The following is a 25760-nucleotide window of genomic DNA, read 5'->3' as shown; positions in this document are numbered from 1 at the left end:
CGGCTACAACGGTGGTTGTAAACGACTGTGGTGAAGAGAGAGGAAGGGGAAAGAGAAGAGAGGGGAGGGAGGTGAAGATGGAATGACAATTAGGTCCCACGTGCAGTTGGGGGTAACATAGATTTTTGATGGAAAACGTGATGGAGTGGCACTGGTCTAATTTCCCTAAATTCGAGTGGCACATAGCTGATATTGTGAATAGTAGTGGTATTTATCTAAAATGTTATATTTGTAGTAGCATGGATCCACTTATATGTTCTTACATGTAAAATAATAAACAGTTACACTTGTCTCAATAGTTCAAATATCTACATCATTTTTACATGCTATCCAAACAACCTCAGAAATTTCTAAAAATCTTAGTATATATTATGAAATCAAATATACTACTTTACAAACATTCCAAGCTAAATTAATCCACATATGTGCAAACAAACCATACAATCAGAATAAATCAATCTATAAATGGTACTCTTCATAAATATACTCTCTCCTAAAATTATTTTGTGTTTAATAACACGAATAGTCAAAAATATCTAAAAAGTCCATGGTGTTATATATATAAAAACAGAGGGAGTACTATACAAGAAAAGAAATAGTATTTAAAGTTTAGAAAATCCATTGTTGCGATACAATATATACTCTCATAAATTCAAGACTGTACGGTTTCAAGTATTTCTATTTTACAATTTATATGTTACAAGGGTTATTAGAAGAAAATCATAACCACTGTCAAAACAATCCCATATAAATTATTGACAGAAACAAGTTTAGAATAGAATCAAAGAATATTTCAAGAAAAACAAAATCATCCGCGTGCAAATATTCATAATAAAAATTCAAACAACATTATATTAAAAGCCCGCGCATGTGCACCGGCTATCTTCCTAGTTTAATTAATAAGGATATATTAGCTTAATTGAAATTATATTAAGAGGACTAGTATTTATAAGAGGAGCTATAAAACTAATGTATAGTCTACTCCTGCTGCTGATTAAACAAAACAGAAAATCTTCTATTAGTATAAGCACCAAACACAAAAGCATCTGGTGCCCAACAATATTGCTTTGCTAGAAAGACATTTAGACCAACCTTTTGCATGAAACTTTAGACCACTTTCTGAACCAGAAAAAACTTGCAGAAACAATAGAAAATGTAGAGCCACCTGACTGGTAGTTAGGTAGCAAAACCCCAAAGGCCACACACGTGTTAAGCCTATGTTGCTTGGTCAAGTAGGCTTGGCCACAAACCTCCGGTTTTAAAATCAGTGCTTTCTATAACTAGTGGCGCCCCATTCATCAGCAAAGCAGCTAGATCTGTTGCTGAATGCTAGCTGATGATATACTCCAAGCCGTCTCTGTTTGCACTTTGGCACTCGCCCGATTTCTATTGGTATAGCTTCTCTATCCTGTCCAATTATTTGTCCAATCATTTTGTGGATCCCACGTCTGCCTGACGATCTGCTGCCTTTTATTTTTATTTTTATTTCTCTTGTTCATTGATCGACCACTATTTTCCTGTTTAGTGGCTAGGATGTCAGGTCGCTCGTCTGATGGTGTTTGGAATTGTGACCTGCAAACAGTTAATTATCTCATAAGTAGAATGTGTGCATGTGATGTCTACATAGGAGTACTTAATGTGTGCATGCATATGTGTCTCATCTCTACATAATGTGTCGATAGAACTAACGATAGATCTAGGGATGGCAATTTTACCCATAGGTTCAAGTATCTGTGGATACCCGACCCGATGGATACGGGTATGGGGTGTGACTTTTTACCCATGGGCATGTCCGCCCGAGACCCGAAGACGTCATGGGCAACATATGGGTTTCATTTTTTACCCGTGGGTAACCCATGCCCGACCCGATACATATGTATGAGCTAATTTTGACTCATTTCTTAATTCTTATACCATTTCTCTTGGTTCATTTGTGATGCTAACTGATACTAATTAAGTTGTGATGTAATTCAAATTATTATCGATAACCGATAATTTGGTAAATTACTGATCTTATTTCTCTTTATTAAATTACATATCTTTCAAGTTATTATTCATGCGATATCCATTGCGTACCCGCTGGACAAACCCGCGCCCGCCGGGCATGGGTACGGGCACGGAAGTTTGCCCGCTAACTCTAGTGGGTAGGGTTCGGGTGGGCAATGTTGGGCATTGGGTCGGGCATGGTTTTGCTCTACCCGTACCCGACCCGACCCATTGCCATCCCTAGATAGACCGATGCCCTTTTCATCCCATCCACGAGTTTAATAGTAGACAGATCACCGGTCTATAACTGCTTTCTATCATGACGACTGTATTTCATTTATTGTCAATCGATCTCCAAAAAGTTTGATGCTAATATGCCGTGTATGCGTTTCATTTCACATGTCGAAGCTTAATAGCCAAATCGTAATCATGCATTTCATTTCGCATGCCAAGCCGCTCGATCACCGAAATTAAAGCTCAAGCAAGATCAATAGGATAAAAATGTGCATGCCAACATGCCATGGAGCCCAGGGGTGTTAAATTTGAAAAAAAAATCATGTGGGCTCTACGGCTGCGATGGCTATGGTACGAACGAAAGGAACCAGGCAACAAATAAGAGACACAGTGTGACGAAGTAAACAAGCTCCTCTTCACAACATCAACAAAGATTATTGTTGGAGATAGCAACACAACGCGCTTTTGAGATTCCACATATATAGAAGGGCGTAGGCCAAAGGATCTCATGCCGCTGGCCTATGCAATCTCCAAGAAGAAAGGGAAATCCCTACGTCAGGGGAAGGAAAATGACACTTGGGTCGATGACTTGGACCTAGAACCAAACCCACCAAACTCGATGGTTCTTATTGAACAACTTGCCACCTTATGGACCGTTGTTCGAAGCATTTCACTAGATGAGGAGGAAGCTGACCAAATTGTGTGGAAGTTCACAAACCATGACCAATATTCAGCATCGTCGGCCTACCAATCATAGTGCCTTGGAGCGTCGAGCGCAATGTTCGACTCGCTGATTTGGAGAGCTTGGGAACCGTAGAAATGCAAATCACACACATGGCTAATCATCCAAAATAGGGTGTGGACCTCCGACAGGCTCACGACTAGGGATGGAAAAATAATGGGCACTGTCCTCTATGCCATAGAGAAGGAGAAATGGCTCTGCATATCCTTGCCCAATTTAGATACACAAAAGTAGTTGCTTGGGTGGCCTACCAGCAACTTGACCCTAGTCAATGGGAGGCAATCCATACCATCCAAGATAGGTGGGAGAAGTTAGCAAACATGGCTGATGTCCTAAAAGGAGGGTTGCATACACTTATTCTCCTCATCGTCTGGGAGATTTGGAAGGAGAGAAAATAGTGAATCTTTGAGCACAACAAGGCCACACTGGCATACCTCTTTGCCAATATTAAGGAATAAGTAAAGACGTGGCTATGGCAGGAGCAAAGTGGCTACGTGATCTTGTACCTCACCTTGCATAGCGTAGAAAGTTTTTTTTTTCTTCATCACCTCTAGGGTTGTATTTTTCTCCCACTATATTTAATGAAAAAGCTCAATCCTGTGGGATTTTCCCTTAAAAATGAATTAAAGATCAAAAGCAAATATTCACTCTTTATGTTCACATCTACTCATCACTAGTACGTAATCAGGCATCGTGAACGGCTCATCTATGATTGAGGCAAGCGGTTCATCACAAACACACTCACCTAGCTGTGATTGGCCAGAAAAATCCCTGTTGAATACTAGGCCTCATGGCCACATCCATCACCAATGACCCCTCATCAGCGATAGACTAAATTTGCGGCCTAACATAGGAGTAGGTGATTTGTGACGGGCCACAAGATGCATGGGCAGCTTGAATGTGAGAATTGATATAATTATGTGAGGCAACCAATTTTTTTTTGACACTTGCAAAAAGTTGAGGCTTGGAATTTATGTGATTGTGAAATGAAATGTATGTGAATGGATGTACGCATGTGAAAAGTCGGGGATTCTGGGAATGTATATATTTCTGTCTTTTTTTGCATTGGGCATGGCTAGTAAATTGTGTGAATCTAGCCAATAAAACATTATTTTTGTAAAATCTCATAGGTGACAGGTTATAACATAACCTCGTCACAAATAAGGATTATCAATGACGGGTTAGAATAGGATCCCATCACTGATAGTCATCCGTAACGGGCTCTAAAGTACCCCATCAAAGTTGTCCAAGTCATCTTTGATGTATTGTAGTTAGAATTCATCACAGATGGGCCATCTGTGATGAGCTCTAAATTAACTACCCGTCAAAGGTGACTAGGTCAACTTTGATGGGTTGGAGTTGGAGCCATCATGCATCAGTGGTGGGCTGTAGGTGTCTCGTGCCTGAGGATTAACCTTATCGGTGAGGGTTATTGTATAAACTCATCAAAGATGTTTTACGGCAGTGACGAAAACTCGTTTGACACAGATGAGTTTTTTAAATCACTGACCACTACTCATCAGTGATCAAAATACTCGTCAATACAAATGAGAGTTATTGCCCGACAAAAAAAATGATCGGTTCCGCATTGGTGACTCGTCGGTTTTGATCGACTAAATTCTTTTGTTCACGAATAGTACTTATCACTTTTCAATTTCTGATAATATTCACTACTACATGATAGATTTTCCTGGACGCCGCCCCCTTTTGTTTCCAAGCGGTTCGTAAGTGGAACCGCACGAAAAAAATAAGGGGACTGGCGCGGGGTTGTCGCCCACACGGGAAAATCGATTTTCCCATGCGGGCCTCCTAATCTGACCCGCACAGGATAATCATCATTATCCTGTGTGGTTGATTTAAGTGGACCGCACGGAAAAATCGATTTTCCCATGCGGGCTTTTTAAGTGAACCGCACAGGAAAATATCTCCCTCCTTTCCCTCCCATCCACTTCAAATTTTTCACATCCTCTCACTTACTTTTTCCCTTTTATTCTCCCTCAACTACCCCCTCTCTCTTTACCTTATCTCTTCCTTTCTCTACCTTATCTCTTCCCCCAGTCAACTCCTCCACACCTTCCACTCCTCTTCCCCCTCCCCCCTCCCCTTCCCCTCTGTCAGGCCGGCGAGGCGGTGAGCTAGGTGCGGCGGCGAGCGGGCGCGGCAACGGCCGGGCACTGCGGCGAACGGGCGAGGTGGCAGACCTCTTCCTGGTGGTCGTCCTCGTTGTGCACGTTGACCGCTGCCTCCCTTCCCGTGCGGCGGCGAGCGGGTGGGCCCCCGCCCAGATCTAGTGGGCGGCGGCGATTTTCGTGTTTTTTTTTTGTTTTTTTGTTCCGTGCGGACGGTATAACACGACCGATTATCCCGTGCGGTCGGGTCGCCCGCACGTGAAAATGCCGATTTTCCAAGACGCCCGGTTGCAGACGGGCCGGACAACCGCACGGGATAATCAAAACGCCCGCATGAAAAAATGAGTATTATAGTAGTGATTTTTTTTCATATTACCCTTTTGTGGGCTCATGCTATGCATAAAATCAAATCAGTGGCATGAAGAACGCCAGGATACGTAAAAAATATTAGGCGTAAAATTCAAGAACGTACAACTTAAAAAGATTACTAATCCTTGTGCCCGGCTCTGGCTAGAATTAACGTAGTAAAATATTTAAATATTTCAATTAGTAGCACGTTGCACTAAACAATTGGGCCGGGCAATCGATCGTAGAGGTAATTTCATCAATATCTAAAAGAAAATACAATGATTGTCATATCCAAAAAAAATGTAAATATATTTTTTTAAAAAAAACTAGCTATGTTTACTGTGTTTTGAAAAAAAAAGAAACTTATATATATTCCAGAGATGAATGGATAACATCGTCGTCCAGCTAGGCAATGCAACAAAATGTCACTGGTCGATATGATGATGATGATGATGATGATGATGTACAACATAGTGCCACCGATGTACATGTCCATTCCACAATTGGGATGTAGCCAAGAATCTCGGCAAGTTGCAACAGGCAGTGCGCTGAATAGCTGACGACGACGATTACCACCGCTAGCTAGCTAGCTAGCACTCGTGCGTGTGCCCATATATATGCGTATCGAATATATAGGTGCTCGCATTGCATTGGTGTCTTAGTCTTTTCCTCCATGATTCGAGGACAAAAAGGAAAAAAAGAAAAAAGAGAGAGAGAAAAAAATTAAAGGGGAACAAACTCATGACGGCTGGTTGCACCATCGCCATTGATAGTTTATCTATATATATACACGTACTCTTTTCTTTTAATTTCACCACTCAACATAAACCATCTTGTTTTATTGGTGCCATCGCTAGCTTAGCTTTGGATCGATGTACACCTCCACTTTTATTATTTGTGTACTAGTCGTAGTAGAATCTAAGTTAAGTTGCCCTTTTCAGCAACTGGTCGCAAAAAGTGACACGGTTATGTACGATCTGTCGGCAAGAACACGTAACTCACGATAGAAAAAGAATGAGAAATATTAACAAGGAGATAATTTACAAATCAACTTGCCATGCATGATTGCATATTTAATAAATTTGAAAGCACCGATAAATTAATTAAGAGTGGATTTGGACTACTACTAGTTGTTAATTTCTCAAGAGATAACATGATTGAGTGCACGCTAGCACGGTAATTAACACTTAAGCTGAGTTTTTTCTCCAACTTTCCCGACCCACATCCTTCGTTTTCCACGCACACGCTTATCAAACTGCTAAACGATACATTTTTTTAAAAAAAACAATAAATACTTAATTAATCATAAGAGCACCCGCAATGGTAAAGTAAGGTGCTCTCTATAAAACATGTATATCTTAGCAATAGACTAGATTAATAGTAAACCAACTCAATAGTATGTCTACATGGGTATCTATAGCTCTCTCATCCATTGCCTCGTTTTTCTCTATAGATTATCTCCAGATTAATAAATAGCTTTACTCTCTCTCTTTATTTAATCTCTTCCAAGTAGGAAAATATGCTGACATAGATCTCTTGTAGAAAGTCTATAGATAACCATTGCGGGTGCCTATAGATAACGTATCGCTCCGTTTTACGTGCGCGGGAGCTCCCAACCTCATCTCCCGAACACAGCATTAGTCCGTATAGGAGTAGCAGGGTGTAAAATCAATCAAGAACACCCTTCAAATATAAATACAATTAAACGTACATTCATGTCTCTCTCGCTTTTTTTAAGGAGTATTAAACATTCCAGTCCGGATCAGATTCTGCCGCCACCGAGCAAGGAGGACTAGTGTGAGTGGAATGTGCGCCCACCCCCCGGCCGCCCCGGAATTCTTGGGTGCACGGCGCATTCGCCGTCGACGACGACCACTCAGCTAGCGAGCAGCTGCTGCCGCTGCTACTATTACTACTCCATCAGCCATAGCTAGAGCTAACTACACGGCTCATCCATCCAGGAATCGACCGACCGATCGATCCGCGCGCAAAGGCCTAATAAGCGAAGTACACGACGTGGCGAATTGGAACATGAGAATCGATCGTTGTCGTCGCGAATGCGATGCCGCATGGCTTCTTTTGCCGGCGCTTTCTCTGGCACCCGCACGAGATGCTACCCTGCATGCTAGTACTAGTAATATACTTAGGCACGGTTTGGAGGAGTTTCCAGTAACTAAATACTCCCTCCATTCCATAAGTCACAGCCACTTTTCTTAAATATTCTAGTATAATATAAGACATGCATACAAACATGCAATTAGCTATGACATCTTCTCTATTAAATTACTACATTTTTAAATCCTCCACTTTCATGTTATCTAATACTATTGGATGCATGCATTATATTTATTAGGATGATCAAAACTACAAGATGATAATAATTATTTCTTGGTTTTTGTGTTAAGGGTGGTTGTGCCTTATATTTTGGAATGGATGGAGTATTTTTCTAGCTACAAACTACATGCAGTTGTGAGAAGCTCCTTCAAATAGTACATATTTTCACTTATATTTTAAGAAGTTGTAGTCATCGAATCCAAAAAAAAAAAAACTAGAAACCAAAACCTGGGTTTCCCCGTTTATCCATATTTTCACCAGCTAGTTTCACCAAGTTGTTTCTCAGAATCTTAAAACTCCTCCAAACATGACCTTAGCTTCCAGCCACAAGATGATAATACTTACTTCAATTCTTCACTTTAAATTGGGTGTGATCGATCGAGGTGTTCACTTCCCTACAGCGTGCAGGGCATAAAAGGGCGGGATCAGATAGCAACAGTAGCTAGCAAGTTTGGATAAGCTGAAATGGCACTCACTCATCATCACCATCTATATTGGCGGCAGAGTTGTGTCGATCGATCGATCATTGTGTGTAACAACGTGTGATATCTACGCTCTCTCTTTTTTTTTTGTGTGTGTATAGGAGCTACTACGTGTGCACTGTTAACTTGGTGGGCAATACAATGCATGTGCTTTTGGTCTCCCTGCCGCTACTGCGCCGGGCTAGCTAGTATTTCCTCTCCACCCACCCCACTCAGCTGATGAACTTTCAGGTGCTCGTAGTACCGATCTCCCTTAATTGTGTCGTGCTCTCAAATGCACCAAAAATTGCAGGTGTTCCTAGTAGTAGCAATTAACCATCCTTTTTCTCTTGTGCTCTGATCTTAGCTTACACACCTACCCCACTTGAGCTAGGGAACTGCAGGTGCTCCCGGGAAGCACCATTTCCTTATTTGTCCTAATTTTACCTCATAAACTCATTTTACCACTTGAACTATTAAAAATGGTTTACTTCGACGCTTAATAGTAATTTTCTTCTTTATCTATCTATTATATTATTAAAACCGTATTGAAAGAAGACACCACGTTCGCTGTGGAGACTAGAAATTCTCACATTAATCGGAGAAAAAGAAAAAAAGAAGAGTCCAAATAGAAATACAATCTAAAAATAGCTGAAATTCGGAATTAAAAGTAAGCAATATTGAAATAAGAGTCCATATAGTAACCCAATACGAGATTAATCGAACTTCGGAATAAAAATAAAATAAAATCCGAAATTAGAAAAAAAAGTCCAAGTAGGAATACAATTTAAAAATAACTGAAATTCGGAATTGAAAATAAGAAATATTGAAAGAAGAGTCCATACAAGAATCCAATACGAGATTAATTAAAATTCAGAGTAAAAAAATAAAAAAAATAAAATTAGAAAAAAGAAAAGAAAAGAAGAGTTAAGTAGGAATACAATTTAAAATTAACTGAAATTCAGAATTAAATATAAGCACACTCATATGGAGCACCATGGTGTCCGGGCACCATGGTATAAAATACACAAATTCACTCAAATTTTTCAAAATTTTCAAATTGTGAGTATATACCTAGTTGTAAGAATTCAAATCATACCTATACCTAGCAACAAAACTACTCAAATTTAACTTTATTTCACAATCCATTATTACATACCTAACTAATTATATGTTTGGATGCTATATGCCTAGAATCAAAATCTAACAAAAACAAATTCAAATTCAGTTCAAACTTGCTTTGAACGAGTTAGTAAAGTAGTTAATGTTAATACCTAAATATTTAAAAAAGTTTCATACTCATTTGAATTGGGTATATACTCAATTTCAACCATGGTGCCCGGGCAGCATGGAGCACCAAACAAATTTACTATATGTGTGTGTATTCTTAGCGACTTTTTTCCCAACTTTTGACTTCGAATTCATTTTATAAATTCTACAACTTCATAATTTTAGAATCCGTGTGAAAACCTAGAGTGGCTTCATTTTGCTTACAGCTATTTATAAGCCATAACGCTTATTAGCCAAAAAAAACATGAGAAACACTTTTAAATTTATATGTGTTTCTCAGTAACTTAAAAGCCAATGTAAAAAAATAAAATAAGATAAAATATTCAAAATTAACTCTAAAAATTAAATTTTAAAATCTAAATTTTAGCTACAACTGATAAACTCATGAAGAGCAAACAATAGAGCTGCTAGATTGTTTGGAGATCTGGAAATTTTGCAAAAAGCAGTAGCGGTCAGAATCTCTCCAAAACATGTCTTTAAGAGTGAGAAGTTTATAGGCACCCCCGAGTATTATACCATTCAATGTCCAATGTGACTATGACATACTACCTCTATATTTTAATGTGTGACACCGTTGATTTTTTGTCCAACGTTTGACCATTCGTCTTATTAAAAAATTATGTAATTATCATTTATTTTATTATGACTTGATTCGTCATCAAATGTTTTAAGCATGACATAAATATTTTCATATTTGCATAAAAATTTTGAATAAAACGAATGGTCAAACGTTCGAAAAGTCAACAGTGTCATATATTTAATACAGAGGGAGTATTTTTTTTCTACTTGAGACCATCCTTATAATGTTTACTCATGAGAAGGGATGATTAAGTTTTACATTCAAAACTTTTTATTTGCAGGTGCATCACGTGTTGAGTTATTTTTACCTACCTCATTGCAACATGTTTGAAGATTTTAAATTTAACTCAAGAAAGTTTTACACACAGAAAGTTTGAGACTTCCATCTTTTTTACTCCCTCCGTCCCATAATATAAGAGATTTTGAGTTTTTGCTTGTAACAATTGACCACTCGTCTTATTCAAAATTTTTTGAAATTATTATTTATTTTATTTGTGACTTACTTTATTATCCACAGTATTTTAAGCACAACTTTACGTTTTTTATATTTGTAAAAAAAATTTGAATAAGACGAGTGGTCAAACGTTACAATCGAAAACTCAAAATCCCTTATATTGTGGGACGGAGAAAATCCCTTATATTGTGGGACGGAGGGAGTACTAAGGTTACAACTTGATGACTATTTATTTAAACTAGAAATTAAAGTTTCTGCGTGTTACGTACGGGCCGGTTTGCATTGTTTTCGAAATTTTTTTAATCAGGGTCATTCAACATATATTTCCTGTCAAAGAAAAGTAGAATCACAGACTACTATTATATATACTGGCTAACTACTAGCCATGACCTGTGTTTCCTTAACTAAGCACAGCCATTAGCACGGGGCTCGAGGCAATGCAAATTTAAGTACGATCTAATTAAGCCAATTAACCGACTGTTAATCTGTTATACTCGTAGTACTAGGTTAGTACGTACTACTCCTAATTAACAAACCAACGACGACGATCGAGAGAAGCGCATATGTCTACAGTTTACTAGTACTACGCGCGTAGGAGTAGTGGCAAGCACGCGCACACGAGACCTCGCGCGAGCAGGCGACCGATCGTGCCGGCCATGTCCGCCCGGCCACCACCGGCCCCGCCCGTCGGCCGGCCGGCCAAAACTCCAAACTAATCTTTGGACGGCTAAGGTCACATGGAATTGGGGAATTCAGAGCAGGGCCCCAGGGGAATTCAGCACAAAATCCTAGCGACATGGGCAACTTGCCATGATTAAATTAATTGACAACTCTACTATATTGTATTATTATTACTCACTACTTAAACAAACATTAATTGGGATTTGGGGGACATGCAGGGCAGATTCAGGTATATACACGACTGATCTACTCCTCCGGCCGTCACACTATGGGCCTGTTTGGTACAGCTCCAACTCCTATATATAACTCCAGGAGTTGAGTCTGGAGTGGAGTTGTGGAGCTGCCTAAACCCAGCTCCACAACTCTAGTACATTTTGTGAGAGAGCTCCACCCAACTCCACTCCCAGTTTTGGTGGAGCTAAAACTGTTTGGCTGAGCTCCAGCTCCAGGAGGGGTGGAGCTGGAGCTGGAGTTGTGCCAAACAGACCCTATATAGACTGAGACCCACTTGCAGTTGCTTATACTATAGTTATATGATTTTTTAGTTGAAAACCGGAGAATTAATTAATTAATTAATTAGTTAAAGAGGGTTTTGAGATGATTGTTGGTAGGTCACAGCTAATTATCCTACAGTATTATGATGATGATGAGCTGATCGATTTGACTTGAGAATATTATATGTGATATTCTAGTACTACGAATCTGGATAATGTATGTCTATATTCATAGTAATAGAATGTGTCAGTAATAGATTGGTGATTTTAGAACGAAAGGAGTACGTAGTAGGAGTACATGCTTTGGTAGTAGAGTTAACGTCTCGATCGATCGATCGATCTGGTCCATCCTGTGGTCAGCACTCAGGACCAGGATGATAAAACAATGGGCAGGGCAGACAACCAGCCGTTCGATCGCCGCCCAGTGACAGAATACTGGCCCCGGCATCGCTAATGAACATTAACATGCATGTGTACTATACTAGTACTACTTCCTGGACGATGAAAGTACTACGTAGTAATAGAATACCTACAAGTTTTACCCATGAATTTAATCAATCTCTTAATTCGTTGACCACACCGACCTGTCCTCGTTTGTTCTTGATCTCTACTCCATTCATCTCATAGAAAACAAACTTAATATAAGATATGACACATCTTATTATGATATATCTAAATTAAAGGTTGTTCAGATTTATAGTATTAGAATATGTCATACCATATATTAGTTTTAGGTTTATGAGAAAAATATTACAATTTCTAGCTATGAGCCTGTATATGAGCACATATTTGAACAAGATTCATGGCTAAAAAGTTGGAAGCTCTGTAAATTTTATTACATCCACACTAGAAGTATATGTGGTACATATATTCATTTGTATAAAACACTGGACTAAATTCGTGATCGATAACCATGTGCTTGTGTGGTGCTACTAGATCATGACAATGTAATGCATATGCATGGTCCTGGTAGTCCTGGTACCTCCTCCCATGCATAGATGCAAACAAAAGGAGGATTGGTACACCGGCCGGCATGGAGACCAGAGACCATCATGCAATGCAAATCGATATATATCGAGTTAGTTGAATTCATGCGTGCGATCGATCGAGGACCGGGGCCCGCGCGCGGGCGGCGGCGCCCTGCCGGGGTACGACCGCCGCGAGATAACCGATGGATCAACCGCCGTCGCCGGCCGGCCGTCTGGGCACATGGCATCACATGACCAACCTAGTCACCCATCACATGAGCCACCTTCCAACACACACTATGCTGCTATAGTTCATCAGTTATACGTAGTAGTTCTCTCTCTCTCTCTCTCTCTCTCTCTCTCTCTCTCTCCTACATATGTGCAGGGCCGGCCGTCCCAAGGAAGATTTGGGCGATCTCCAAGCCATTATTTTTCTATGACCCCTCTCACTGCTTCTGAGCCAATTAATAATCCCACATGACGCAACAAATTAACAAATTAATGCACTCATGTTATTATATGATAATGATTAACTAATTAACTAATAGTTCATTATATGCTAGTACTGATTAAGAGGCTCTGACTGCAAACTAAGCAATGTGTTCTCTTATCATAAGCAGTCAACAACTGGAGTACCAGTCAGTACTACTTAATCAAATCAAAGATTCCTCAGCTGTACCTTTCTTGTCCCAAAGAAAAACAATTTCCTCTTCTTTTAGTTTTAGAACAATATAGTATATTGTTGTGCCAACAGACTCTATATGTAGGTGATCTGATCAGTTATTGTGTAGTAGATGACTGGACAGCATGGTACAAGCTGCGTTCAATGTGTGGCTTTATTTGTAGCTATGCTCTCTCAGCTCATGTGCTCTTGTTGCCCATTCGCAAAGCATTGGGAATTTGGAATGGTCCACACACTATCACCTTGTTTTGTTGTCATGGGTCGATCGGCTCCTCTCGTGATCCGGCTACATATATGTATGTGTGTTATATATATGGCATAGTAACTAATTAATCAATGAGAGCAAATTAAAATATATTGCATGCTCTAATCATAATACTTGTGCAGTCACAGTGATGCATGCTACACTTGATGGATGCATGTGGGCCTATGGAAATTAATCATACTGGACGCTTGCCCAACAGCCCATGCAGTCATGCACACCGGAAATAACTACCAACGGCCAATACCTACCGGTCTACGCTTATTTGTTCTTTACTGCCCCATGCATGCTATTCCTTGCTTTATAGCAACTGCTGTCTCTCACGTTACCATGTGACCTAGTAGACGTAAATATAGTAAACGCTTGCAACATATACTACGCATCGATCAGTCGACCGACAAACAGTAATTAATAATGTAATTTTACAGCATTGAACTGATATGGAGTAATATTGATCAGTGCTTTGAATACATTGCAATATATACTCCGCTAAGAGAACAATCTAGCATAGTAGCACGCATATATGTGAGTAAGATGTTTGGCTAATACATACAACAAATGTGTTAACCTTCCATCATTTCATGCTAATAATAAGTAGAGTCACTACCACATAATAAGTCATCGGTATATTATTGGTCAGCGATGGGAATACCTTATCTATGACAAACAGGTAAACACCTGCTAGCGATATAAATCAACCTCTGTGGATCTACAATTTATGACCTATCTCATATAGGGATTTTTTTTATAAAAAAAAGGAGAAAAAAACTAACGTGTCAATCGCGGCCAAGGTGCCATCGCATGTCCATCGTTGTGGCATATCTGTTGGTGCCATTGAGGACACCTCTCTTTTATCGTCACGTGCTCATTGTCGTCAAGCTAGTATCTCACCTTTGTTGTCAGTTCAAAGCTCGTTTGATCCAGACGAGCCAGGGAGGAGTCAAGGAAGGGCGGCTCCACAAGGCGACGGAGACGATGGTAAGGTGAACTGAGGTGAAGAAGAGTCATAGAGGCAACTAATAATTGATGAGGGCGGAGGAGGGGTGCACTAATCTTGGCTTGGTGAAAGGGGGCAGCCAATGCTCAGGGTGAAGGTGGAGAAGAGACAATGAGCTAGGGTGACGGTGACCTCTAGGTCCGCAGAGCTCAAATTTAGCCTTCTTGTTCATGGGCGGATCTGGGAGAGGAAGGAGGGGTGGGTGGAGGATGGAGGACTTGAGCGAGCGAGCGACCGAGAGAGAGAGCATGCGATAGGAAGAGATAAACTAGGGGTGGACTAGCTCTTGCTTACATACATATAAGGTGGAATATCCTCATGTTTGATATGTTATACGTTTTCACCCAGGACAGATTTGTTTTTATCATTTTTGACGGTTCTTACATGAGACCCAATTATAAAAGTAGGATCATCTATAATGGGTGACATTTGTGAACCGTCGTAGATCCAAACTCACATACGTGGCGAGTCGTTCCCCACAACCATATTTTGAATGTGTTGTTTTCCTGAGATATAATGGGTCGATTTCTTTGATGCCTCACATATGACCCGTTACCAATGTCCGTTTCCCGTAGCAGTGTGAGAAGTGACAGACATCGATCAAACAGTGCATTATTGACGATCAATCAGCCGGCCGGAGTACGTCATAGCAGGTGATGATGCCGCATAATTTGATGGATTTGATTGACCGCTCCTGCTGACAAAGCGAGATGGGCATTCATGTAGTATAAAGCCAGCAAAGCTAGCAGCTAGCAGTCGAGCTCAGCTGCTGCTGCTGCTGCTTGCAAGTTGCAGCCTGTTGCGAGCATGCGTACATGCAAGTTGGTGTACCGGAGGCGGACGGGGCGGCCACCATCTAGCATAGATCAGCTATAGCAACCGCGGCGTAGTACTGCACTACTGTGCATATACATTTGGCCTCTTGCTTAGCATGAGGACACTGGGGAATAAATGGGCGATGGGGAGAGTGTGTACGAGCTAGCTGCATATTGCTGCATGCTGACGTGCACACACATGCCTACATGCCCGACAACGATGCTCGATCGAGAATTTAACCTTGCTTATAGCTTCTTCCAGTTTATGTGGCTTGTTAAAAGCAAAGCAATGAGTTAGAGTCCACTCGCTATACAAAAGGCTAATGTGATTCCACGCAGCTGCATTCCTTTGACTATTAACTTAATTTAATAGGCAATATTAAAAAAACGGAGGGCTAGAAAAAATATACGATATATGATTTAAAAAGAAATACATATGCAAACAAAAATATAGATAAAACACGCAAAAGAGAATGGAAATGAATGTAATGGCACGTGGCAAGGAGTATACTAGTAATAAGTATACTCCACGTATGGCCCAGCCACAATGAACCGGCAATGAAACCAAGGTGAACCTCATCACATTTAGACCCTCTATTAGTGTCGGTTCACGCTAGATTTAGTGGCGGGGTAGCTCTCGGACAGGTCGAACGACCATTTGAGCTCCGCCACTACCCCACCTTTACTATAGATTAGCGTTGACATATAAAAAAATTCGGTAGATCACCGAGAAATCATTAGGCCATTCCCAACCCAATGACTAGGATGGTGTCCACAGCATTAAATAAGTTGCCACCTAGGATGAAAAATGATGTGGCAAGTGAATAAATGAGAAAAGAGAAGGAAACCATGTCTTGCATGAGACATGGTTTCTACACAACATCCAAGACATCATGTGAGATAAATAGCATTAAATTGAAGTATGGAATAGTGTTTGTATTGGAAGAGTAGTGTCTAGTACTAGTTTCTTGATGATGTGGAGTTTATGGAAATTATGTCTAGTGTCATGGGTTGGGAATGGCCTTAGCCGCTTAGGGTCAACAGTGTCGCTAGAGCTCCGTCACTAACTAAATTGATAGTGATGCGCTAATATTCATGATATCTTTTATAGTAGTGATATATATGTTGTTAGACCAGATGTTCTGCTTTGCCTATCTGATGGGCGAAAACAGTCGACAAATATTTGCACTGTTGCTTGACAAAAAACATGTACCTGGAATCTGATAGGGACTAATTTGTTGGAAAAAAAACATGATTTTTAGATAGAGGACATATAGTGTATATATATCGCCATAAGCACCTAAATAAATCATGTGAAATTAAAAAAAAGCAAGCTACCACTGTATCTATATGCAAATTCTATATACACATTAATTGTACTCCCTCTAATTCATATTGCAAGTCGCTTTATTTTTTTTAAAAAAAACATATTTTACAAAATTTTAGCAACATCTATGATGCAAAATTAATTTTGTTAAATATAACATTAAATATATATCAATGATATATTTTTTTGTTGAAAATAATGTTATGTTTTATAAACTTAATAAAACTTAAAAAAATTTGACAAAAAAGTTATAGAAACTTATAATATGAAAAAAAAAGAGTATCAAGTAGCGATGACGGGGACAGTGGAGAAATATCTCCGGGACGCTATATGTTCTTCCAAAAGCTCAGAAAGAGACTGCTCCGAGTCAGCCGGGACACTGTATATATATATATATATATATATATATATAGTGTGAGGCCCAAACAACATAGGATATGATGGACAAAGAAAGGATCGATGCAATTGCAGCATGGAGCCGATGGGGTAGTTCTCGGCATGGGAGAGCTTCAATTCATGCAGGCGCGGCGTGGCCGGTGACAAGGGCACGCACTGACGCACGTACTGCACGCGAGAGAAACCATTAACCGACCGACCAATTAGCTAAGCGCAGCATCACGCGTACGCACGTCTCACAATCTCTCAGCGGTAATTAATTAACCAAAATAACCGTGTGTGTCAAACTGTCGATCGAATATATGGTTAATTTTACTAGGCTTTTCTTAATTAAGAACGTACGCAGGAGTTTCACATGAATCGGGTAATTAATTAGTTAATTATTCTCAGTTCGTCGGCAGTTAAGTTCAAAGAAAGTTCAAAGGTACTCCGTGCGTGTGAAGATATTAGATATGTACGAACAGTGGCATGTGACGTGCTGCATACTGTGCATGCATATCTGCATATATGGCTATACTGCATATCTTGACACCCGATCGACCATTCAAGAGTGCGATCGTGCGTGGATGAATGATCGACATACATCCTTAACTATTCCTTGCCTACATATCTTCATCGAGATTCGAGCGCTATATAGCTAGCTAAGATTATCCAATCCACAAGTAATGGCCAGCTGATCTATGTTATGTACGTATGGGCACATTCATCCATCATCCATGTCTGCCTCTACAGGACAGAGACGTTCACCGGAGGCCCATCCTGTCCAGCATAAAATAATTAAAATGGGCCTAATCTAGATGGACCCAATACAAAAGTGGGCCTGAGTTCACTGGGCCCATATATTCTATTTGTCCTAATACCAAAAAGAAACGATTTTTCTATATATTTGTCGACAAATTTTCTCCCAAAAATTTGACAGATGTAATTACAGTATAATCGTAGTATAATTACACTGTAACTTGCATGTAATTACACTGTAACTATAGTGTAACTTGTATGTAACTTTCAAAAATCTCTCTGTAATATGTCTTATTTCGGTAAAATAGAGGTTGTGGGAACAAATCCTTACACATATGTGTGTGCTGTGATTTTTTTTCTTCCTCACCAAAACAAATCTTGTAATAGATTTAACGATTCAAAATTACGTGAAACTTATATACAAGTTACACTGTAGTTACATGCAAGTTACAGTGTAATTACATATAAGTTACAGTGTAATTACACTACGATTGTACTATAATTACATCTGTCAAATTTTTAGGAGAAAATTTGTCGCCAAATGTATAGGTGGTCCTAAAAGAAAAGTCTATTTACGTCCCTCCAATCTTGCCCTCGATCCAATCACATTCATCAACCACGAGGTATAAGTTTCCCTAACTTCAAAAACCGGTGCAAATACAGTCTCTAAGGTAGTATTGAGCCCGGTTATGGCTTAAGTGACGTCCACTCGGCATATTGGCTAGATCTTCATCTCGCATAACATCTTTGTGGCACTTCAAGTCAGAAAAATGAAGTGAGACCCACCTGGAAAACACATGTCAAAGACTATATCTTCTTCTTCCAACCTCCTCTCTTCTCCATCTTTCCACCTCTCCTCTTTCTTCCTCATGATCTCTATGCTAGCAGCTAACTGGAGAGGGGCAGCGTCAGGCAGGTGAGGAGTAAGGCAGCAACGACTTATCCTCTTTATCAAGCGGCCCAGACGGCAGCAACCATATTTGGAGTAGCTCTCAGCTGCTCTCGTGACCTTGAACTCAAGATCCACATCCATTGTAGCATCGTCGAGCTTGGTGACGCTGCTGCCGCTGCTCGGGAGAGAGGAGATGACACATTGCTCCATGCAGCCCATGCACCCGTCTGTGCCACCTCAAGCTCGCCGACCACTAGGTTGTTGCGGCCACCGCTTGAGAGAGGGGAGACTGTGGACGAGGGACCCATAGCTCCCCTGCCGCTTACCATCGAGGATTGAGGTGGAGTGCAGTGGCGCACATGAGCAGCAAGGTTAAGGCAGCTAGCTCACGCGCACGTTGAAGGCGTCGATGGCAGGATCTGGCGTCATTTCCATCTCCTTGAGCGTAAACGGGGGCCACCCACCCGATCTAGTAGGTGAGGCGGGGGGCCACGGCGCGAGCGGGAGCTCGATGAGGCCATAGTGGCGCGAGAGGACATGTAATCTTGGGGAGGCTGCGGGGACAACATTCTGGCTCGTCCGCATCCTCTGCGACGAGGGGCTCGACGAGGTCGACCGGGCCTCGGTCCCGTCCTCCTGCGCATCTGCCGCCAACGAGCTCATCATCGTGGTTCTCGTATTCTTGATGCGTCGATGGACTCACGGATAGGGGAGCTCAACCCTTGGGAGGCTCGTCACCTTGAGTTTGTCCGCTTGACTGACTGGATTTGCCTTCTGGGCTCAGCCCCGACCTCCGGCTCCTTCCCCGTCGACCACTGGGTTTACACAGGCACGCTTGAGATGGACAACATCCACACACTGCTTTGCCAATGCTGGGCGCGCCCCTAGTGGCATTTGCGTCCTCCGGCCTATCTTGCCTCTACGATTGCCCGAGGAGAGAGAAAGAGATGGGAGAAGAAGAAAAGGAATGTAACATGGTCACTAGATATGTTTTGCCACATTTCACTTACAATTTGGGGTTATGCCCTGACTCAACGAGTCTGACTGTAGTCAATCTACCACATCATAAAAAAAAATCACTACCCTAACTACCGAAGAAGTATATTGGCATCGGTTTTCAAAGTTGGAGGAAGACATTATACCCCGTTATGCGGTTGAGGGACACGATTTGATCGAGGGTAAGAGATAAGGGAAGTATAATAGACTTATTAGGCCAGCCATCCAATACAACATGGGGCTGATCTCGTTGGACCATATCTACTTAGGTCCTGAAAGATAAATGGGCCTTCTCCCGAGGCCCAACACTCCCTTCCCCACGCACGCACACGTCACCGACCACCACCCATCCCGAGCCGATCCCCCACCCCCGCCGTCGCGCTCCCCTCTCTCTCTCTCTCTCTCTCCCCCTCCCGTGTCCAAAGCCCCGCAAACCCTCGCGGCGACCTCACCTCACCCGCCCTGCCCTAGCTCAAAGCTCCCCGCCCCGGCCGCCGCTGGCGCCGCCGGGCGATGGATCTCCGCCGGCCGCCGCGCTCGTCGTCGGGGGGCGTGGAGCCCAAGATCCGGCAGGTGGGGTTCGTCACCCCCGACGCCTCCTCCTCGGCCCCGCCCGCCGAGCCCCCCGCCGCCGCCGCTGCAGCGGTCGCGGCGGCTGCTGCTGCCGCCTCCTCGGCGGCGGCCGCGGCGGCGCAGGCGCAGGCGTCCTCCGAGGGGTCCCCCCCGGCGTCCGAGCTCTCCCCGGGCTCGCTCTCCCCCGTCATGATCCCGCCCCCGCGCCACGCCGACCACCTCGCCCCAGGCTCGCCCTCCCCCGCGGCGTCCCCCTCCGAGCTGGGCGACGACGAGTCCTGGTCGCGGGCGCCTTCTGCCGCCGAGCTCGGTACGCGCTCTTGAGCCTTTATCCGGTTGCAGCAATTTCGAAAGCGCTTTCTGCGAATTGAGGCGGCGGACGTTGCTATGTATGATGGTACTGTCACGAACTGAAAATTTTTGACGAGAATTTCATACGGTGAAGCATAGGAACGGAGTTTATACCTCTGGTTATGTAGAGGATGTGTGTGCTGCATCTGCGTAAACCGTAACATGAAGTTTATGCTCAATAATGAAATTTTATATGAACACATAGTATTCGAATTCGACTCACTTGACATCACAGTACTATTTTTGGCCTTACAACGGAAGGTTGTAAAGCCAGCCCACCTGAACTCGAAGCGTCATGGTAATCCACTACTGGAAAGATGAATCCAAGCTTTTTAGTATTTCATTATATCAAACTCTAATGCGGCAAAGGAACTGTTTCTGTGATATATTGTGTTTTTAAGGGATAATAAGCAGGGTAGCTTCGTTTTACTTTTCTGTACCTTTCTATACCCTTCTATTTCACTAAGCTCTATTTTATACTAGTACCAGTTAACATTGAAGCAAGAAGTTGATCTATTCTGTCTCCCTCTCCTGAAGTTTCTTCCCTTTTCCCTCTCAAAAAAAAAAAGAAGAAAAAAGCCTCTGGCCTTGACCACCGGTAGTTACAGACAAATCTACTTATCTAAGATCATTTCTCTGTTTTGTTTGATGATGTGTTAGGTAGCTGGCTTTTCTAGCTGCTATGTTTGGTTTTATTCAATTGAAATTGGTATAATAAATACCAACTTGACAGCTATGGACTGTTGATTTCATGTAACTCTGCATATCGATTTTCATGCACTATCTAATCCATCCAAAGTGCTCCTAGATTTGTATAAGTGCATTGAAAATATTTGAAGAAGGGAGTGTTAGTTTGATGTTTCAAAGTTTTTATAAATCTTGAGCCACATCTGAGAACCAATTATCCATACTGTCATTCTTCTTTATATGTTTATTTTCCTCGACATTTATTAAAATTCTTGGGGAAAATTTGTTTTTCAATACATAATATGCACTTAACTTTGTTTTATTTGTTTCAGAATCAAACAATAACGATTTGGCTGAAATACGGAATGACAATGTTCCAGCTTCAATTCCACAAAAGCAGAAAACTTCTAAAGCAGAGAGGCGTGCTATTCAGGAAGCTCAGCGTGCTGCTAAAGCTGCTGCCAAGGAGGCAGGTAATATCCTTGTTCTCATCTTCTCATCCCCTTCCACTCCCTTGTGGGGTGTGCTGCAGCATAATTATAACATTAGTTTGGACCTGTAGGGTTATCAGGAAAGTCTGCAGGCACTGGTTCAGGGGCTAATCCTGCAATGCCCAAGCAAGCCAAATCATCAAAAGTTTCTCAGAAGAAAGATGTGCCCCAAGCTGCATCTACTGCTGCTTCTGAGAAGAAGGTTACTGAACGTCCTTCAGAAAGAGATAGGAAGAAAGATGCGCCTCACCCTCGTATGCAGTTTGATGATGTGCACCGGGTGGAGAAAGCAAAAAAACGTGCAATTGTAAATCAATCTGAAGCAAGAAACAGAGTTGAATTGTTTAGGCACTTGCCTCAGTATGTGCATGGCACTCAACTTCCTGGCCTTGAATCAAAGTTTTTTCAACTTGAACCAATGCATCCTTCTGTGTACAAGGTACTTGATATGCATTCAAACTACTCATAAATGTTATCTGTATGCCATTTAAAAGCTCATGTTCCAAGCTCCCAAGTTACTAGGTTGGATTATTTGATGACTCGCTTCTCGTCCCACAGAAAATCTTCTTGCATTTAGAGGTGTAAAGTGAAGGTGTACACAATTAATGTTGCAACATTTCATTTACCATAAACATAAACCAAAACTATTAAACCTCTCTTTTATTTTTTGTACCAGATAGTGTTCTATTATTTTTTAATGCATTACAAACTTCCATCGTGATCTTTTTACCATTATTTGGAGCATTTCCTCACTGAATGTTATACTGCATTACTGGTCTTGTTAAATACCAACAAGCAAGCCAGCCAGCCAAAACTAGTTAGCAATCCTGCAATCTCAAATTTCTTTTGTTTCGTTGTTCAAAGAAGTAAATGGGTTAGCTAATTTGAATTGGATAAATTGATTATCATCAATTTTGGTTGAATATGAATAACTCAACAGGTATTCACTATGTTTCAGGTTGGGCTCCAATATTTGTCTGGTGAGGTTTCTGGTGGAAATGGTCGTTGTATAGCAATGCTTCTTGCATTCCAAGTGGCAATAAAAGATTACTCTACACCTCCCAAAAAAACTCTGAGTAGAGATCTTACAGCGAAAATCAGCAGTTATGTGTCGTTTCTTATTGAGTGCAGGCCTCTGTCAATTAGCATGGGCAATGCTATTAGGTTTTTAAAGAACAGGATTGCCAAGCTACCACTCACATTGTCAGAATCAGAAGCCAAAGCCAGTCTTCAATCTGATATTGATCGATTCATTAATGAAAAAATAGTTGTGGCAGATAAGGTTATTGTCAGTCATGCTATCACAAAAGTCAGAGACAATGATGTCTTGCTGACATATGGGTCATCGTCAGTTGTTGAAATGATTCTGGATCATGCTCATGAACTTGGGAGGAAGTTCCGTGTTATAGTGGTAGATTCTCGTCCCAAGCTTGAGGGACAAGGATTACTACGTAGATTAGTGGAAAAGGGCATCAACTGCACGTATACACATATTAATGCCATCTCATACATCATGCATGAAGTTACAAGAGTTTTCTTGGGTGCCTCCTCAATACTATCAAATGGAACAGTTTATTCTAGAGTCGGGACAGCATCTGTGGCAATGGTTGCACATGCATTTGGAATTCCTGTTCTTGTGTGCTGTGAGGCATACAAATTTCATGAGAGGGTGCAACTTGATTCTATATGTGCTAATGAGCTTGGTATGTATATATCTTTTGAATTTATGCTTTGTAACTATTTTTTTTTACCATGCATAAGAATCATAACACGAGTCTTTTACCCAGGTGATCCAGATGTCATTTTGAAAGTTCCTGGGAAGGCAGATTTGGGCCATCTTAAGAACTTGGCAGACAATGAAAATCTCCAACTGTTAAATCTTACGTATGTCCTTGAATTCCATTTTTTTTAAGATAATATGTCCTTGAATTCCATAGGTGACTTGTTTTCTTAGTTCTGTCAATGTTCCCTTTGATTGAGATAATTTTGCACATTGATAGGTATGATGCCACCCCTTCTGACTATGTGTCGATGATCATAACAGATTATGGAATGGTAAAATACCTTTCACCTCTAATTGCAGTCATTTACTTGTCCTATTTGAAGATATTCATATAAGATGTCCTTTTGCTTAGTTTTCCTCACATAAGCATCTGGCTGTTGAATTATAGGTGTTAGCAAGCCTTTTCTATGGATGTTTTTTAGCAACAAACATTTTTTTCATCTTTTAAGTTGCACTTGTATACTTTTTTCCTCAAAATTAAATCTTGCAGAAAACATTAATTGATGCCGATTGCATGTACTGAACTACTTCCTCCGTTTCACAATGTAAGACTTTCTAGCATTGCCTACATTCATTTAGATGTTAATGAATCTAGACATATGCATGAGTTTAGATTCATTAACATATATTTGTATATGGGCAATGCTAGAAAGTCTTACATTGTGAAACGGAGGGAGTAATATATTCTCTTCTACAGTTAGACAAATGTCTTTTTTATGCCAACTTTTTTAGATTTTTATGAACAGGAAAAATTTTATTCAATCCCTTGGAAGTATTATGGTTGGTCTATTTAACCCTTGTAGGCTTGAATTCAGTACTCTTACCACCTAAAGAACAAAAGCCGGTTTAAATAACTCCTTAGGGTAGTTTTGTAAGTAGTTGTGAGATGTAAACGAAGATGTAGCAGGTGGTGGTGTCTGCTGAACCAATTTCAGCCAAACAGGCTCGGCTTCTCCCATGTATTGTCTGCCTGGCAGATACATGAATCCATTTCTCCCAAACAGGCCCAGCCGCTCCCTTTCTTTCTCCAATTGTTGAGCCAGGGAACATGTCACCACTATTGTGCTTCTACGAGCTGCCTACTAGTCAAAACATTATTTAACTGAATACATCGCCAAGCTATCCTACTAGTAGTTAAAAATATATTTGACCGAATACATTGTCATGTCATTGCACTTGTCATAGCCCATCTGGACAAAACCTCTTTCAAAGCCACTTACCTTTGATAGTTTGGAGATAGATTACCTGTTGATATTTGTGGTGGTACATACCTGGTTTACTTTAAGGGCCCAAGTAGACATTTTCGTTATAAATATTTAAGATGATGGCTCTCTTATCCGGTTCATTGAATTGCTGATGGGGTTGTTTTGCTTTGTTCCAGCTTCCACCCACAAGTGTACCTGTCATTGTGAGAGAGTATCGCAAAGAACAGCTGTGGATATAGATGTACTGCATTATGACAACAATTTTGGTAACTGTTGTTGGCTTGCTGCCCAAAGTGCGGGATGCGTGAAACATGTACTTCTGTTTGAGAGCTCTCAGCCGCCAAACCTTTTTTCTTTTGAGCTTATCAATTTGTTTGCCACAAGATGGTCCAATTTTGATATCACCATGGCTCCGTCTATGAAGATTGCACTCTGGCACCTCTAGAGGGGTTATGTTGGTGGTAGTCATCAAACGTTGTGATGCAACTATGCTCGTACCTATGTCTTCCTGAGCCTCCTCTGGTCATGCGCGTGATAGTAACTGGGACCTGAGATGAATTCGAAGCTATATTTGTAACAGTATTCACCTGTCCAATACATCATGTAGATTGGGGGGACTTCGCGATTACGCATGAGGTATCGGGATAGGGATAGGTTGCGGAAATCTCATACGTTGCCTGAGCACTTCGCGATGCCTATAATTTACTAGTAATATTTTGCAACTTGGGGATAGTTAGATACATACCGATTTTCAAGCTGCATGGAATTATGGTGACAAGTTCAGAGTTTTTATTATGAAATCATACATTCAGTCACTCTCGGCCTGGAGTGACCGACTTCGTACGTTCACTGAACTTCGGAACGA

The 25760-nt window shown here is 41.2% G+C and overlaps 1 protein-coding gene across 1 annotated transcript; it reads left to right on the top strand.

Annotated features, from left to right (window-relative positions):
• Nucleotides 1-20185: 20185 nt before the first annotated feature.
• On the top strand, nt 20186-25671 carry LOC4333565 (probable translation initiation factor eIF-2B subunit delta). Its single transcript, NM_001418384.1, has 7 exons — nt 20186-20688; nt 21749-21889; nt 21979-22346; nt 22866-23610; nt 23695-23791; nt 23908-23962; nt 25072-25671. The coding sequence occupies exons 1-7, from the start codon at nt 20319-20321 to the stop codon at nt 25132-25134; spliced, it is 1839 nt and encodes a 612-aa protein (NP_001405313.1). The 5' UTR covers nt 20186-20318; the 3' UTR covers nt 25135-25671.
• Nucleotides 25672-25760: the final 89 nt, after the last annotated feature.

The sequence above is a fragment of the Oryza sativa genome, chromosome 3, assembly GCF_034140825.1.
Source record: "Oryza sativa Japonica Group chromosome 3, ASM3414082v1".
NCBI classification, from domain to species: Eukaryota; Viridiplantae; Streptophyta; class Magnoliopsida; order Poales; family Poaceae; genus Oryza; species Oryza sativa.
Note: the sequence above shows the minus strand (reverse complement) of the source record. Positions and strands in the feature narration are given on the sequence as shown.

Bases quoted from the DNA above. Each gene is read 5' to 3' on its own strand.
- LOC4333565 (NM_001418384.1), top strand. From the start codon at position 20,319: ATGGATCTCCGCCGGCCGCCGCGCTCGTCGTCGGGGGGCGTGGAGCCC. The intron at 22,347-22,865 runs GTACTTGATATG...ACTATGTTTCAG, and splicing joins TGCATCCTTCTGTGTACAAG to GTTGGGCTCCAATATTTGTC. The intron at 23,792-23,907 runs GTATGTCCTTGA...GCACATTGATAG, and splicing joins CTCCAACTGTTAAATCTTAC to GTATGATGCCACCCCTTCTG.